The 18,661-nt window shown below is 46.3% G+C and overlaps 1 protein-coding gene across 3 annotated transcripts in view; it reads right to left on the minus strand.

Moving 5' to 3' along the window:
- The window catches only part of CAMK1D (calcium/calmodulin dependent protein kinase ID), a 385,556-nt gene that overhangs the window by 210,440 nt on the left and 156,455 nt on the right, over positions 1-18,661 (minus strand). For all 3 annotated transcript variants that reach the window (XM_081087393.1, XM_081087395.1, XM_081087394.1), the window contains exon 2: positions 14,594-14,725. In XM_081087393.1, coding sequence (XP_080943519.1) covers positions 14,594-14,725 — 132 coding nt within the window. The remainder of the gene's footprint in view (positions 1-14,593; positions 14,726-18,661) is intronic.

Raw genomic sequence — 18,661 nt, forward strand, 5'->3', positions numbered from 1 at the left:
TTATCTTTTTGGGAAAGTTACATTGGATAATAATAAACTTAATAATAACTTAATAAGAATTGTTCCCAAACTGCCTAAATGAGCTATAGCATCTATGTCTGCATAATGAAATACTGTGTCACTTAATTAAATTCTTAGGGGCAGAAATAGAATATTGCAGACTAGCTATTAATTATAAGAAATATTAATCATACTCTGTTAACCATGATTGTTTTGTTCTAATTAAAGAAAGCACATTCTAACCTGGCTGGGAGTTGTACACCAGGAACCTGGATGTGGCCCATCCTCCTCATAGGAGAGCTACTTATTATCATGGAAAGATTAACAACCTTATTGCCCAAACAATGGAGTCCCCACCTGCCCCCAGCCCACATTGCCTGAAATCTGTAACCATCATATCCATTTTTATTCCTTTTGCCTATTCCCCCATGCAATCTTTGTCCTACCCAATATAAGCAGCTGGCTTATGGGAGGGTGAGAGCAGATTTTCTTGGATAAGTTGCTACTCTCCCATACTGCCAGCATTATTGGAATAAATGCTCATATATGATTTAACCCTGTCTCTGCTTATCTTTCTCAAGTAGTGACAGGCAGCCCAGACCCAATGGTTGTCCAATTTAAAAATGACTATCCTATCTAATAATAGACAAACATGGTAATTAACCATACCTCAGCTATGCTTCCCATTGGGTAATCACGGTGATATGCAAATTAACTGCCAACAAAGATGGCGGCCGGCAGCCACACAGCTGAAGCGAACATGAGGCTTGGTTGCCCCGGCGATGGAGGAAGCAAAGGTTCCCTGCCTGCCGTGGCCCAGCTCTGAGCTCCGGATGCGAGAATGTTGCAATTATAGAAGCTAAACAAACCCCAGATACCTGCTTTCAGCCAGCCGGCCTCACAGCTGGAGCCGCAAAAAAATTTCAATTACAGAAGGTAAATAAATCCCAGGATAAAAAAGAAAAAAGAAAGAGAGACTGGGAGCTTCAGTTGCAGGCTTGGCCAGCCCTCAGCCCCTCATCCAGGCTGGCCAGGCACCCCAGTGGGGACCCCCACCCTGAAGGGGGTGCAGGCAGCCTTAAAACAGCCATCAGCCCCTCACCCAGGCTGGCCAGGCACCCAAGCAGGACCCCCATCCTGATACAGGACACCATTCAGAGCAAACCAGCCGGTCCCCACCCATGCACCAGGCCTCTATCCTATATAGTAAAAGGGTAATATGCAAACTGACCCTAACAGCAGAAAGACTGGAATGACTGGTCACTATGACACACACTGTCCACCAGGGGGCAGACGCTCAATGCAGGAGCTGCCCTCTGGTGGTCAGTGCGCTCTCACATGGGGAACTCTGCTCAGCCACAAGCCAGGCTGATGGCTGCCAGTACAGTGGTGGTGGTGGGAGCCTCTCCTGCCTCCTCAGCAGCGCTAAGGATGTCCGACTGCAGCTTAGGCCTGCTCCCCGCTGGCAAGTGGACATTCCCTGAGGACTGCTGGGCTGCCAGAGGGATGTCTGACTGCCAGTTTAGGCCCAATCCGCTGGGGAGCAGGCCTCAGCCAGCAGATGGTCACCCCCGAGGGGTCCCAGACTGTGAGAGGGCACAGGCTGGGCTGAGGGACCCCCCGCCCCGAGTGCACAAATTTTTGTGCACTGGGCCTCTAGTGTTTTATAAAATAAAAACAACTTGCCATATTTCTCCAGGAAATTATATCAATGAGCAACTTTTTATGTGACAATAGCAACTTATTCATGATACTGTTGGATCAAATTTAGCTTGCTGACCTATTCTTACAATCTTCTACAAGGTTTTAAGAAATAAAAAATTCATACAGAGCCAAGGAGGAACAGGAGCAGCTAGGGGTCCAGCACACCTCCCCTGCCAGGAGCAGCTTGGGGTCCAGCACACCTCCCTGCCACAGCTGGGTGCAGAGAGTGCACAATGTCTTCCTGGATTATGTCCTCTCCCCAGAGTAGCACTTCCCCATATTTTCCAAATTATCTCACGGTTGATAGCTGGCTTCTCCCTACTGCACCTCTGAGAAGTGGTATCTCCACTCTATTGCCAAGACACTGGCACAAGGACCAGCATCATCAGAGGCAGCTGAAATGGGAATGAGCACTCCCAGAGTTTGCCTTTAACATGAGCTCTGAGTGAGGCTGTCCTCCGAGTTCCTTTCCAGTGAAGCCAGAGAACCTGAGACATGATAACAATCACAGCCTGCAGCAATACTACATCCGCAGGACAAAGTGGGGAAAGAACAGCATATCTAATTGAAATCACCAGGGGAATTTCAGAAACCAGACTCGCTATCCTATCCTGGAATCTGGCCAAGCTACCAGGCAGAGTCTTTTCTCCCTGCCACACACGGAAGAGTAATTTTCTTGCATTCTCCTGAGAGAACTGTACAGGCGAGCCAATCTGGTTATGTGGACAGAATCCTGAACTGGGAGGCCAGGAACCGCATGTCTGCCACAGCTAGTTCTGCGGCTTCAGGCCAGTCACTTAACCTCTCTGTACATGTTTCTTCATCTGCAAGTCAAGAGAGCTGGAACAAGATCCCTAAGCTCCTGTTCTAACGCTCTGTGACTCTGTTAGGGATGCAGAGAGTAAGACCAGAAGAGCAGAAGTTGTCATGGTTTTTTTCAACAAGAAAAACAGTAAAGCTGACAGATCCTTGACAACCCTGCAGCTACATTGGGTATTATCACTGGTTCTGTTGCCACAGGATGAAGGCCAGCCACCTCACTGCTGCTGGCACTATACACTCTGCCAGCAGGGCTTCCTTGGGCCCCAACAGGGCACCCTACAAGGAGGCAATACTTGTGTGACTGACTTCCGGGAAGTCTGACAAGATGTCCCTGGTACACATAATCTACTTATATAAAAACCCTGGGTGGTATTCATCACGACCAGGCCAGAACCACAACCAAGCAGAAGGAAGTCAGTCCTGCAGGGGTTGTCTTGGCAACGGCTGTGCCCTCCCCGAGTTGTTTCCCGGAGCTGTTTCCTGTAAGGGCGGAGTTTGAGGCAGGAACCTGCCCTGGGAGCATGGAGGCAGATCTTTATAAAGTGTGCTGTGCCAGCACAGCCAAGGGTGAACCTGAGTGGGGGCGGCTGAAAGGCTTAGAAATGACAGACAAGAGAATGAAAGCCGGGTCTCGGTGGGACGCTGCTTCTCTGAGAGACAGCGACCACGCCCACAGCCATGCCTTTATTTTATAGCAGATGCTACGAGGCAAAGTAAGGGCGTGACCAAGATGTTTACAACATTCTCCTGGGTTTCAATCCTACTCAACTACATGCACCTGAACACTATCAAGCCCACATCACTCAGGCATGTGGGGCCACGTGTTTGGACCACAGAATTTCCAGAGGATGAGGCCCAGAAATCAGGATTTTAAAAAGATTCCCAGGTGATTCTAATGTGCAGCCAAGGTTGAGAACTACTGCTATAAATAATATTAAAAATATGTCTAAACATGCAATTCTTAGTCCAAAAAATGAGCATGTTCAAAAATTAAATGAAGAAAATTTGTATATACTCGATGGAGATTTTCACACATATTTGAGTGATGATTCCATTGATTCCACAGATGATGCTGAAAAGGAAAATTTTCCCATCGAATTTTTTAATAGTATTACTCCTTCAGGAATGCCGTGTCATAAATCAAAATTGAAAGTGGGTGCAATCATCGTGCTATTCAGAAATCTCAATAATAAATGGGGACTTTGTAATGGTACCAGATTTATTATCAAAAGATTACGACCTAACATTATCGAAGCTGAAGTATTAACAGGATCTGCAGAGGGAGAGGCTGTTCTGATTCCAAGAATTAATTTGTCCCCATCTGACACTGACCTCCCATTTAAATTGATTTGATGACGGTTTCCTGTGATGCCAGTATTTGTGATGACTATTAATAAATCACAAGGACAAACTCTAGACAAAGTAGGAATATTCCTACCTGAACTCGTTTTTGCACATGGTCAGTTACATGTTGCTTTCTCTCAAGTTTGAAGAGCATGTGATGTTACAATTAAAGTTCTAAGTACTTCATCACAAGGGAAATTAGTCAAGCACTCTGAAAGTGTTTTCACTCTTAATGTGGTGTACAAGGAGATATTAGAATAAGTTTAATCACTACAGGCCCCAGTCGCCTAATGGATAAGGCACTGGCCTCCTAGAATAAGTTTAATCACTTTATCAGTCATTGTTTACATCACTGTTGTTTTTATATCATGTTTTTGTTGTTTTAATATCATGTTTTTGTCATTTTTATATCATGCCTCTGTTGTTATATCCTTTTGTTACTGTTTATTTATTAATAAATTTATATATTATTTTCATATACATTTTACTAATTTCCTTTCATCTCTCACACTTCTATTATAGAGAAAGGGCAAATAGTAATATTAAAATATCTCTCCTAATTAATTCCCTTTTAAAAAAAATGTATTTTATTGATTTTTTACAGAGAGGAAGGGAGAGGGATAGAGAGCTAGAAACATTGATGAAAGAGAAACATTGATCAGCTGCCTCTTGCACACTCCCCACTGGGGATGTGCCCACAACCAAGGTACATGCCCTTGACTGGAATTGAACCTGGGACCCTTGAGTCTGCAAGTCGATGCTCTATCCACTGAGCCAAACCGGTTAGGGCAATTAATTCCCTTTTAATGTGCACGAATTTCGTGCACCGGGCTACTAGTCTATAATAATAAAAGTGTAATATGCAAATTGACCAAACGACTGAACAGCAGAACCACCCTCCGGATGATCACACTATGACATGCACTGGCGCCAGGCCAGACAAGGTGGGTATTATGTGATTGGGGCGGGGGGGAGGGGAGGCCGCCATGACCTCACAATTGCCCCAAAGAGGGAGTCCCAGGCCACCGACTGGTGGGGCGATTGATTGGAGGGTGGGGGGGGTTCCACAATTGCCCCAAAGAGGAGGCCCAGGCTACCCAGCTGGCAGCACTGTGGCAGGTGGGCAGAGCCTCTCTCTGCAGAGCCATTGATTGTGGAGCCCCATGATCGATCCCCCCACAGAGGGAGGCCCAGGCCACCCATCGGCAGCTACAGAGGGAGGCCCAGACCACCCGGCTGGTTGTACTGTGGTAGGTGGGTGAGTCAGATGAAAACTTAGGCAGGCTGGTTCTCAGGTCATCACCACTATTTTACAATGCCTCTCTAAGGGCATCATACAACAGACAATTAGACTGAACTTTTACCATTAATGAGCACCCCAAAGTGCAGTGGGCTTTGCCTGCATCAAGACTACATGGCTCTGTCTTAATGGGACAACATGGAGTCATCAGAGAGTACACATCATTAGAAAAGACAGGCCTGGCTCTGATTTCCTGCTCTACCTGTTACTACTTATGTGGCCTTTGACGATTTCTTACTTAAGTCACAGTTCCTCATCTGTAAAATCTCTCTCTCTATATATAAAACCCTAATATGCAAATAGACCAAACGGCAGAACAACCGAACAACCAGTTGCTTTGACATGCGCTGACCACCAGGGGGCATGCGCAGAACATGGCAGACGTCAGCTGCAGCGGGATGGTGAAGCAGGTGAGTGGGGGCGCCAGACCAAGGTGGGGTGCTGGTCACTGTCATTGGGGCAAGCCTCTGGTAGTTACTGAAAATTCTTTGTTCCCGCACTCTGTGGTCCTGCCCAGCACTCACACCTGCTGCTGGTGCCAGAGCTGCCACTTGCACTCACTGCAGGCACTGGGCACTGGCCCCAATTGCTCAGTGCCGTCAGCAGGTGTGAGCAGTGGCTGCTGGCCCCAATCGTCCCTCAGGGCTTCTCCACCTCCCCCTGCTCCTGACGTGCGGTCAGGGCCAGCAGCTGCCTCTTGCACCCACTGTCAGCGACAGCCCCGCTCATACACGCTGCCGGCGCCCGGCACCGGTCCCGATCTCTCGGTGCCATCAGCTGGAGTAAGCAGCACTGCTGGCCCCAATCACCCCTGAGGGCTTCTCCACCTCCCCCTGCACCTGAGGGGCAATCAGGGCAGCAGTTGCCACTCACACCTGCTGACAGTGCAGGTCCCGCTCACATCTGTTGCTGGTGCCAGCCCCAATAGCTTCACACCATCAGTGGATGCTAGTGGGGCCAATGTGGTCAGTGCATGGGAACAGCAGCCGTGGGAGTGGGGCTGCCAGCAGACAGGAGACCAGGGGCTGAGGTGGGAGGGGCCAGGCAGGGGCTTGGAGGATGGGTCGAGACCCACCCCTGTGCCCACTGCAGCCTTGCAGCTCCCAGGTCCTTTCAAGGTGCACGAATTTGTACACTGGGCCCCTAGTGTGGATAATAATATCCACTCCATAGCTTTACTGTGAAGATTAATAAAATAATGCTTGCAGAAGTCCCAGTGACAGTATCTGTACTTAAAATCTCAAAGGACAGATAAAAATCGCTGTAGGTTTCTGGTGACTAAGTTGGGACAAAAGACTGAATTCTGATTTTAAGGTTATGCCTATCAATTTACCTAATTGGCAGCTATTTCAGCTAATCTATTAATATCTACCGACATCTATCTCTTATTATTCATTGGGAGTCATATGATTCCTATCATTGTTCTAAGATTGTCCAAAGTTCCAACAGTGTTCTGTAATGTAGGGAGGCTGGGCACCCTAATGGGAGGGAGGCTAAGCACCCTCTCGAAAGGGGAGACTGGGCACTTTAACGGAAGGAGAACCCTCTGCAAATGAGAAGCTCTCTGCCCCCTCCTGGCTCCATCACTCACCCAAACAACACATTCTGTGCCTCTGTTTCTCCTTCCATAAAATGGAGACCAGTTTCTGTTCCTACCTCTCCCAAAGAGAGAGTATGATGAGAGTGGCAATGCCTAACATTTGCATAGCGCCTAACATGAACACTTTAAAGGTTTTTCATATGCCTTCTTATCTTATTTAGGTAATGAGCAGATTTTTGACAACATGAGGACATATTTAGTAAATTAAGCAAAAAGAATTTTTTGATCTTCATTGGAAAGATCTAAAAAAAACCCTGAAATGTATTTAAAATATGTGTATGTGTATAATATATGCACATATGTACATGTGTGTATTTAGCACATCAGTTCTGTAGCCTTCACAAAAATAAAAACACATCTATCACAAGACTGTATTTGTTTACAAATATCTTTACATGTATTTGCATTCCCCAGTGATACCTACCACAGGTCTGAATCACATAGTCAACACCAATTTTAAAGTATTTATGAAAGAAAAATGAAAATGGCTAAAAATAAATCTCATTTATCAAATTCCATACAACTACTATTTTAGAAATGATTCCTTTAATTGTATATTTCCTAAAAACTTCAGACCAGTCACCTAAGATTCTAGCCTTGGAGATTTTAAGCTGACTTGTGGGGGAGGGGGGAGGGCGCGGGCAGTTAGTTGCACAGCTTTAAAATTGTAACTGTTTGAACCACCCAAATGATAATCCTGGACTTCTGGTTTGTAAAATAAAATTTATTCATCAATTTACATAGTTTAAACTAGATAATGAGTCATAAGTAAAATTTCACTGAAATCATTTATCTACCCATATTAGTAATGCCAAAACCATGTAGAAATTAAAATTGACACAACCTAAAGTTTAACAGAGAAAAGGCAAAAACATTTATATTTATTTATTTATTTTAAATATTTATTTCTTTTTCTGTATTTGCCACCTTAGTAGATCTCAGGACTCCCTATACTTAATCTTTCATGTGTGATCCTCCAATCTAAGCTATTCTGATTTTTTAGGAATATTAGGCTATAAGATAGATATAAATTTTTGCTGGAATCATTTAAGTGAAATTTGTATAAATCATTAGCTAAGTAATTTTATAGAAGGGGAAAACATTTGCCAAGATATATTATTGGAGGAATTTAAACTACCAGCTAATCCACACGACGGCTGAACTCCCAAACACATCGGCAGATTAGGAGACAGAGAGATAGCACATGGAAATAAGCATGCAAATAGCTGGCACTCTTTCTAGAAGTGTGATGAAACACTGTTTCTTCAACTACCCTACCTACAGAGGCATATATATAGCATAAAAGGTGGTAGGAACAGCCAGACTAGACTCAAGTCCGCTCTGTTGCCATGGGAGAATCATCTTCCCCTCACACATGCCTCCTCTTCTAGAACACCCCACACTGGCGATAAACCCGCCATCCCCTGGGTCCCAGAGAGAATGGGAAGTCAGCATGGATTTCTTCTTTACGCTAACACCTCTTTGCTTAGTTAGTGCCCAAGCCCAGTGCTTCTCACCTCCTTAGGACCGCTTGATCCCCTCGCCCCCCACCCCCCGCCCCGGCATCCATCCTCACCATCATGCCTTCAGTGAAGTCAGGACTGGATTCAGGAAATCCATAGGCTCAGGAAGTAGACCTCGCAGCCTAGTCAGGCAGGACAGAGGGAAACTTGCTGATATGGGGTCTCACCCAGGCAGGGATAATCAAGAGGGGAATCCTGAGAGAAGGGGCATCTCAAACTGAGGCCGAGCCTGTTGAAGCAGGCCTGAATCACCTGCTCAGGAATCAATTGTTCCTTCTGGGGGGAACAAAACTGAAAATGGGGTGGGGGGGCAGGGAAGTGAACACTAGACAGCAAAATCACAAAGCAGGGGCTTATTAGAAAGGAATTTGCATTCCATCAAGAAGGTGACTTTTTGCAATGAAGGTCAAGAGGGTCAACATCAGACATGCATTTACATTCTCATTTCTATCATGTTGTGGGAGGCAGGACTGACACAGGGAGACACACCAACCATTCCACACTCACCACAAGATGCTCCAGAGGTTTGTGGTCACCAGACAGATAAACCCACATGCCTGCTCAGGATAATTTGAACATCCCCATTTTGTAGAAAGGGATGCCCCCAAGTCTATTTTCCTCCCATTCCTGGAGTTCTGTAAGCAATGCCCAAGCAATTGATTAAGAGAATAAAGAAGCACTGATTCTGAGTCTCAAATCAAATTAAAAATATTCCTGGATTATCCGCTATGGACAAAGCACCACATGAAGTCTCCTGGAAGCCCCAAGTGTAGCCTCTCTGGCTATAAAGCTGGGCTGGCATCAGACCAATTTCATTCCTTACATCACGCGGACCGTTATGGTGAAATAAACAGTACCACCAAACGGTGAGCTGAACAACGTCGAGTGTACCCTTTGCCTGGCAGGGAAAGGCTCCTTACTTGGGAGTCAGATCCACAGGGCTCCCAGAATTAGAGGTAGGGGGCGAACAAGGAGGAAGCACACCAAATAAGGAAGACTCTGAGGTCAGGTCTCCCGTAGGGCGTGTTGGCCCTTCTCTGTGGTTTAAGGCTTTCACAGTAGAGCCTGGTTCGAACAGGTTGGCCTACATGCTCCAAGCGCAGCAAGACTGACTTCGATCACACACACAATGACAACAGTAACCATGATCAGATAACTTACTGCATCTCTCAACCCTGTTTTACTTGAATTGCATGGGTTTTTTCTCAAAAGGAAGGAAACTTGTAGGGAGGGTTCTAGGACCATAAAATATACCTCCCTATTTGTTATTTACGGCCTTTGATCATTATTCTTCACATTTCCTGCCTGTGTCCTTAATTCCAAAACTAGCTTTCAAGACAAAAGGTCTCTGTGTTAGAACACCATCTCCTAGGCAGGGCAGATCGCTCCTTAAAAAGCTGTATTGGTGCCTGAGAAACACGAGTATCTGCTTTACCAGCTCAGCCCTTTTCGGTCTTTGAAAAGTGGTTTTGTTCACCCTGAACTGATGAATTTCTATTGAAACGTTATGTTTCTCTAACACAGACAGTAAACTGGCACTTGGCAGTGATTTCAACAAGTGAATGGGGCCAGGCTGCCATCAGAACAAAGCTGAGGGAGCTGAAGCAAGCCAGATTTAAATGAGTTAATCTACAGAGAATTCTTTCTCTGAAGGCTGTTAACTTAAAACAAAACGGCTGTCCTCTCCTTTGGGTGCTAAAGCTGCCTTCCCTGGTCTGCACTGAGAGAAGCACATCTGGTCTAAGAACCAGAGAACCAAGTTACTACGGCAAGAAATGCTAGGCCTCCCGAGTCCTGCTCTCACCTGGGTAAGGTGCTCGATTCATTCTCCCTCCAGAAGGCCCAGCCCCACCACACTTCCTGCCATCCATGCTGACCATGGCCACACGCAACCCTGGGCTTGGATTCGGCTACCTTCAGCAGCTCTGACCCCCTTCTGACAGTGGGCTCAGCACCTAGTCATGCTGACTTGACCAACCCCAGCACAGCCTCTGAGAGCCTTGACCCAGCCAGCGGCTAGAGCTGCTCCCTCTGATGGGATGGTGGGATCCAGCCAACCCCCTCTATGACTGAAGTTCTCATCTAAAGGAAACATGTGTAGTGTGTTTGTGTGTCCATATCTTCACACACTCCTGGACACTGAAGAACAGCTCCAGGCCTGGAGGTGAGACCAGGGTTGCACAGAGCTATCCAGCATTGATGTGGCCACGTTTTAGAATCACAGGGTGGGGGGTTTGCTTTGCAAAATTTCCTATCAGCCTAGGATGGGGCCTGGGCATCCGAATGTTCCAAAAAGCATCCCAGATGGTGTTAATATGCAACTAGGGCTGATGTAGAGAGAAAGAGGCAGTGACCATCAGCTGAGGCTCCCCTGTGCACCTAGATGGAGGAGAGCACACAATTTAAAAGCAGGCCCCTTTCCTGAGTAAGATCATCTCTGCAGCCTACCAGGTGACCATAAGAACAGTGTGTTGAATTTGGGTGCTATGTTTCATGCAGACAGTGCCTCTTTAACTAGTCTGAGCCTCAGTTACCCCAACTATTAGGGAAACAGCTACTCTAGATTCACTTGTGTTACTTCTCTCATCCCCCATTCTCCAGCTTTATGCATCGCCTTCTCTCTCCACTTCTCACGTAATGCAGACACAAAAACGTTATATATGTTGCCTTGAGATTTGATTTGGATAGTGTCTGCCCTCTAAGTAAATAATAGCACAGAAATGATACGCTCTATAATTTAACTAGGGAATATGACACTGATAATGTGACAGTCCCTAACGCATAACATACTCCATTCCTGGCACCGGAGCTAACCATTCCACTGGGGAACGCTTGTGTGGAAATGCACAGATCTTGCCCTTGAGTGCCAGCCAGGCAGCAGCTCTCTGCACACCGCACCTGCTCGCCACGATGCTGCCACTCTTGATTCCCTCTGAGTTGGGTTTAGTATCTGCTTATAAAGAATATTCATTTTAGAACCATTTTCAGAACAAGTCTAAAGACCTCCTTCAGGGATATATTAGCTACATTATTTTAACCCAGTGAAATACATAAATCTCTCATCCTGCAATAAATTCAGCACATAGGAGGGCAAGCAGTCTCTCAGATGGGCCTACTTGGATGAAAAATGGCATGGAAATATGCAAATGACCAGGGCATATGGCAGAATGTGCAACAAAGCGGGTCTCTGGAACCCTATTTACAATGATCTAGTTATCCAATCAGAAACCTGGTAGTTATTCTAGAAGCCTACCTCCTGTCAACTGCCTCCCACTCCTTCCAAATCCCTAAGTCCTACAGATTCAATTTTGTGTACACGTTCATATTTGTCTCTTCTATCCCAACCCATAGCTCCTATTTAAATGTGCTGCTTCCCAGACTCCTCCAGTGGCCTCCTAACTGCCCCCTCTGTATTGAGTCTTGCCCCCTCCAATCCATCCTTCTATGTTCTGCCACAGCAATCTTTATGAAACAATCCTGACCACATTGCCTTCTCATTAAAACCTTTCACTGGCCCTAACCGGTTTGGCTCAGTGGATAGAGCGTCGGCCTGCAGACCAAAGGGTCCCAGGTTCGATTCCGGTCAAGGGCATGTACCTTGGCTGTGGGCATATCCTCAGTAGGAGGTGTGCAGGAGGCAGCCGATCGATATTTCTCTCTCATCAATGTTTCTAACTCTCTCTCTCCCTCTCCCTTCCTCTCTGTAAAAAATCAATAAAATATATTTTTTAAAAAAACAAACAAAAACCTTTCACTGGCTCCCTACTGTCTACAGAATGACATTCAAGGTCCAAGCAAGGTATACAACACCCCCCCGCCCCCGCCCCAGTCTCATCCCTCCAACCTCAGGTCTCCTGTGCCTCACCGTAAGCCCTCTGCCCCAGTCTGATGAGCTAGCTACTTGGAGCTCCCAGCACACCAGCCTGCCTCGCATCTCCTTACCTCTGTTTGGGCTGTTTGAATGCCAGCATTCAAACAACTCAGGTTCTTTACAGCTCAGATTCTTTGCTTTCAGCTGTTTACAATATGGAACTGCCTCTTATTCCACGTGTGAGTCATTTGTGGAGGCAAAATAAATAAATAAATAAATCAGTCCAGGCAAGATATCACCTTCTTATCCCCTCAGAAATGATGTATGTGTTCTGTATTCCTGAAAGAAGGTTCATGTTTCAAGATATTCCAAAAGCTGATAGTGTGAAACTATCCAAGTGAGTTACTCCCAGACCCGGGCCCTCGCTGTTTCAAGCGCCGTCTCCCTGGCAGTGGTGATTATTTGTGTGAGGTACAGGGAGGAGACACTGATTACAGCAGAATGACTGTGGTGTAAACCAACATAACATATGAAGTCTACCTCCACATCCCCTGCCCATGTTGAAGAAAAATAATACTGGGAATGAATACTGACTTCCCTGGATGTGTGGCTTCTACGCCAATGAAGGAGTCACATAAACATAAAGGTAGCATCCTTGATTCCTCAGCGGGCAGCCCCAGTGCCCAAAACAGAGCTTCTAGAAGGCTCTGGGCCCAACTAGAATTTCCATTAAAATGTCCAATATCTGCAACGTGGCAGCAACTTAATACCTAGCAGATACCCTCTTCTCCAAGTGCTGATTTCATATTGGAAAATGAGCAATTTAAATAAATGTTTCATTAACAGAGTGTTCTCCTGCTTGATGCTAATGTTGTTTTCCTCAATTCTCTTCCATGGAGTCATTTCATGCAATCCTCCAAAGGACAATCTGAAACTCTTCCGGTCCCTAATAGACAATCCAGGAGACCTAGAAACCATCCAAACAACCAAAGAAATAAGTGAAAACCCTTAACCAAAGAGCTATTCAGACCCATCTGTTCCGGAACACACATCACACATGATATGGAACAGAACGAACTCTCCTAACCACCTCAGTGGCACTGGGTTTGTACTGATGGCAGCAAAGATCCTTCAAAGGGCACTGCTGGTCCCTGAGACAGAAGTGGAGGGGAGGCCTATTCAGGAAGAATGTGTGGGTGTGACATTTGTTTTAAGGCCCTACAAGGCTTGTTCCCATTCTGTCTTGCCTATCTGGACAGGATTCTTGCTTGATGCTGGTTCCAAACCCAAAAAATTTCAAGGATATTTCTAACATCTTTTATTAATAGAAGTTATTTAAAAATTTCATAGCACAGGGCTCAGATACACTCCAAACAGGCAAACGCAAATAAGGGTTTGTTCCCCCAAACTTTGTGAGACACAGAATGGCTTGATCATGATGGACACCACATTAGTGAAAGGTCATCTTTTGGACAGGTCCAGTCACTTGGGGATGGTTCTGTGTGTGCCGTTATACTAAAGGTGAAATCTTGATTTGGTTCTATTCCACACGGGGAGCAAAAGTAAAACTCAATGAAGAGGTGAAGCACTTCAATAGTACATTGTATGGAACTTTCTGGGTGCCGTGTGTGTGGCGGAAAGTGCAAGACCCATGAAAGAGTGTGGAAATAACATTGGTGGGGCTGGCACTCCAGGCTCTGCAAGGCACTGAACAAATTAACCTCTGAGCTTCATCTCCTTATTATAAAATAAAGCAACAATGATAACACTGGCAGCAGTGGTGGTGGCAGCTACCCTTTACTGAGTACTTACTATAGCAGGTGTTATTGGAAGTGCTTTACAAACACTTGTGAAGCACCATCTCACTTCACCTGAACCACATGTAGGGAGATGTTATCAACTTCATTTCACAGAGGAGGCTCAGAGCTCAGTAATAGCCCAAGGTCACCTGCTAGAGCAGTGGTTCTCAACCTTGGCTTCACATTAGAATCACCTGGGAATCTTTTTAAAATCCTGATTTCTGGGCCTCATCCTCCAGAAATCCTGTTTCTTTGTTATGGGGTGGGGCCACAACATTAGTAACGAAGAAACAGGATTTCCGGAAGATGAGGCCCAGAAATCAGGATTTTAAAAAGATTCCCAGGTGATTCTAATGTGCAGCCAAGGTTGAGAACCACTGCGCTAGAGTGAGTGTCAGGGTCTCAGTTCAAAGCCAAGTCTACTTGACTCTGTGATCTAAGGGAAAAAATAACCACCGCAAATGACTGCTGCAAATGATATAACACATACAATGTATAGTTGAAAATGTCCCTGAAAGAAAGCACTACATCAGCCTCAGTTGTCACTGACAGAGCCCACCTCTCCCTGCAGCCAGGTCTGTCACCCTCTTTGAACTCTGGGAGGACAGTGCCCACAGCCTCCTCCCTCCTTGAATTAGGGATGGATAATCCCAAGGCAGTCGGAGAAGAAGGCGTGCCTCTTGGACTTACTTTCTGAGCACGGCTATCTCATTCTCTATGCTGCTTTCTTTGCCCTTCAGCGCCTTCTTAGGAATGCACTTCACCGCAAAGAGCTTTCCAGTTGCTTTCTCTTCGGCTAAAACCACTTCAGAAAATGCCCCACTGTGAAGAAAGAGGGAGAAAAAGAGTGGTTTAGTTCAGGATTTAGGAGTTCCAAAAGCTCCTCTAGTCCCACTGCCAAAGTTTGAGCAATAACAGCGACACAAATGACCACCAGCATTGCTATACTTTATTACCCAGCATCACTTCCGACCAAACTTCTATGCAAGGAAGTACACACACAAATGTGCCCTCATGCAGAGGGACACGTGGATGTCCACATGGGTTTGGTTGCCTCCCGGTGCCACTTGCTACCCTGCAGAACATCATGTAGCAGCGACTTGGGAGCAAACAGAGAAGCTTCCAGCAAGATTCCTACCGAGAAAGATGGTGTCCATCTGAAGCTGTCGGCACCCCCACACCCAAGTAGACCAGTATGACTATACTAAAATTTCTAGATTCCTCTCAGGCCCTTCCATCCCAAGAAAATTTCAGAGTACTTCACAAACATTTAATAAATTTTTGCAGACAGGTAAGGATGTGACTAAAGTGTGAGTTAGTGCCACACGTGTTATCGCCACGGGGTTAATTAATTGGTAGAGAGTGGCATGCAAGTCTTCAATAAGCATCTTGTTTCTTTATTAAACCAACCAAACAAAGACGCAAATGATGCCCTGAGTGAGATAGACTTTCCTGCCTGAAAATATAAATTTAACTCTGTAAGGGCAGAGCAACAAGCTGAAAACATAACCAAGACTTGAGGCCAGACAGCCCATTTCTCCGGAGAGGTCCCCTGTGGTCAGTGAACCCCAGAGCCAGTGCCTCCCTGGCTGCCTTGCCCCCTCCCCGTATTTGCCAGCAGCAGCCTGGATGATGCGCTTAGGTTGGGGGGCAGAACACCCCCAATGAGTCCTCCAGTGTTCACTCCAGATCTCAGTATCGTGGACCTGTGCACACAGGTCAAGGAAAACCACAAGCCTCTGAGTCATTCTCTATGCCTAGACTTCCTTTTATATCCTCAGAGAGAGAACAAATGCGGCTTCTACACAGTTATGATGAGGGACAACCCCTCCTACATCAAAAGAAACCCCTGGAAGGACCAATGTCATCCCAACAGCCATGCCTAGGGGGCCTTTGCTCTTCAGTCAACATCAAAGAGATGCCTAAGCAAGGACAACGTACTTTTGCCTCCCTCTCCTTCCCCATCTGAAGGGATATGCATCTGTCAAAGGAAGATAAGTAGATATTTTAAAAATCCTTTCCAGTGAGAGGAATTCACTCCACTTAGTACAATTAACTGTTTGGAACAGCGTTCCTACTGGAACATTAACTCCCACGAGAGAAGTCCGTCCATCTTCAAGGTCTGTATCTAATTACATAAACCTGAGGGGCAGAAGATAGGCATTCCACAACAGAACCAAGTGGAAAATGTCAGAACTGAGGCATTCCATCCAAATCCACAAATAATCGGCAAAGTAGGGTTCTCCCCTCACAGTACCGTATGCCTCACATGGAACCAGGCAGAAGAGCAATTATGAAATAATAAATACATGAAAACCCACAATAGATTTATCATAAAGTAATATATGGAATAGGACATTCCCAGTAACATTTAGTCACTGCCAATGACTTTTGCCCAAAAAGACTAATTCATACAATTTCAGGCACCTCCCCTCCACCCCCATCTCCTCCGCAACCCACGGGTTGTCTCTCCCCTGGCTTCTGTCTCAGGGACAGACCCAGATGGATTCATCTCAAAGTGAGTGTGGTTTCTAAGGTGGAAGAAACTGTGGACAACTACATACATGCTGCCTCTTGTAATCCTCCAGGAGGCAGAACAAGAACTATGCTGGAGAAAAGAAAGATCAGTGATGACAGACCTAAAACCATGCGAGGATCCTAAAACCATGGGCGAGGAATCCATGCATTCATTCTGTTTCCCTATTGGCTACTTGGGTCCCTGATGCTGCTGATACCATACTGGTTTCTCTCCTGAGTTTGCTGGACTTATTACGTCCATTTACCAGAAGGTGGAGAACACTTCAGCAGTGGTAACCAAGCTGCCAGAGCTCTGACAGACCACTGCTGGCAGACCCCACTCTGCATCCACCCACGCTCTGCCTCCTCAGGATCTGTGTGAGTGGTAATGTTAGCTAGGTGGTGAAATGTTAATAAAGAAAGGTAGCAAAGGGAATTAGACATTATTAAGTATAATCAACCAGGGAGAATAAGCCTGCTTAATCAGGAAGCTCGAGCTTGACACTCCAGGGGATAGCAGCATTGCCCCGCCACGGGGATTAATATCCCTCCCTTTCCCCATGCAGGGAGCAGCCCACCCTCCAGTGCAGGTGTCAGGGGAGCAGGGGGAGGTAAGCACGTGTGCAGTACAAGTCAAGGTGGCGCACAGGGGTGGGGTGGTCTTCCTATGAGGCATGAGCAACAGGAGCCAAGATAGTGAGCATAAAGGCTGTCAGCCCAACCTGGGAAAGAGGAGGTTGGTTAGGAGGCAGATCCACCAGAAGCCCATGAAAGCTTAGGAGTTGATGACTGGTTAGTTTGAAGAGAGCCTTGTCCTTCCCAAGCCCAAGATAATATAATCCCAGCTAACAAAGCCTTCTTTTCTCTCCCTCTCTCCCCTTCTCCCCCTTCCCCCCTCTCCTTCTCTCCCTCTCTCCCTCCCTCTCCTTCTCCCTCCCAGTAACACTCGCTTGCCCTGTTCCTTTCCGAGTTCTCTCTGTAGCAGCCATGCAGTTTTAGCAGCCACCTGGGGCCGATGGCTGACCACACAGGCTCCAAAGGACTAACCTTTCACATGACACATAAACTGTGGACACTGGCCTTTGTTTGGGACTTGATGAAGACAAGATTGGAATTTTTTCTACAGTGGGATGGATGCAGATGGGACATTGGAAACCCAGGAACAGCCAGCCTTCTATTTCCACCTAAATAAATCCTACCATGTCACAATCTTCCAGGTGTGGGTCTGTGGAATGCTTTCCTCATGAAAGAACATGATTTCCACCAGCAGCAGTAACAGACTACAGCCAACAGAGGAGTCCTGTGCTTAGCTGTAGCTATCAGGGGCACATAGGGGAAAGTTCCTTGTTCCGTGGATCATTCTTTCCCTGAGCGGGAGGTGAGGTTTCTATGTGAATCTACTCCTTGACCATGACATTATGGGAGGGGACTAGAGATCGCCATCAGGTCCACTGCTGGTGGCTGCTGCAGGAAGCTGAGGTCAAGGTAAGGCAGCTCCTGGATCACAAGTTTCTCTACCTTTGTCCCTTACTTCAGGAGGAATGGACCATCTGTGACCCCATGCTGAGGGTTGGACAATGGGCATAGACCCACAAAGGGCTTCATGAGCTAAGCATCTGGGGGCTTGACAATGAGGCACCTGTGAAAGGGCACAGGGCATGCCCCAGAAGGCCGGGATGCTCCCTCGTGACTCTGGTAGTCTCTATCAACAGGTACTGAGTAGGGTCACAAAGCCAAGATTATATAGTCCCTCAGCTCAGACTGAAAGTCAGCTTGAAAATTTCACTTTTGGGTATAACCCACCAAAATTGAAAGCTGGGGCTCAAACGTATGTGGTACAGACATGCCATACAATACTCAGCCATCAAAAGGAATGAAATTCTGACACAGGTTACAACATGAATGAACCTTGAAGGCCTTATTCTTTTTATTTTTTTTAAATAAACATTTCACCGATCTTTTACTAAGAGGAAGGGAAAGGAATAGAGAGCTAGAAACATCGATGAGAGAGAAGCATCGATCAGCTGCCTCCTGCACACTCCCCACTGGGGATGTGCCCGCAATCAAGGCACATGCCCTTGACTGGAATCGAACCTGGGACTTTTCAGTCCCCAGGCCGATGCTCTATCCAGTGAGCCAAACCGGCCAGGGCTTGAAGGCCTTATTCTAAGTTAAATATAAGGCCAGAATTGAAAGGACAAATAGTATATAACCCCACATATATGAAGTACCTAGAGTACT

The sequence above is a fragment of the Myotis nattereri genome (genome assembly GCF_964212035.1).
Source record: "Myotis nattereri genome assembly, chromosome: 1".
NCBI lineage: Eukaryota > Metazoa > Chordata > Mammalia > Chiroptera > Vespertilionidae > Myotis > Myotis nattereri.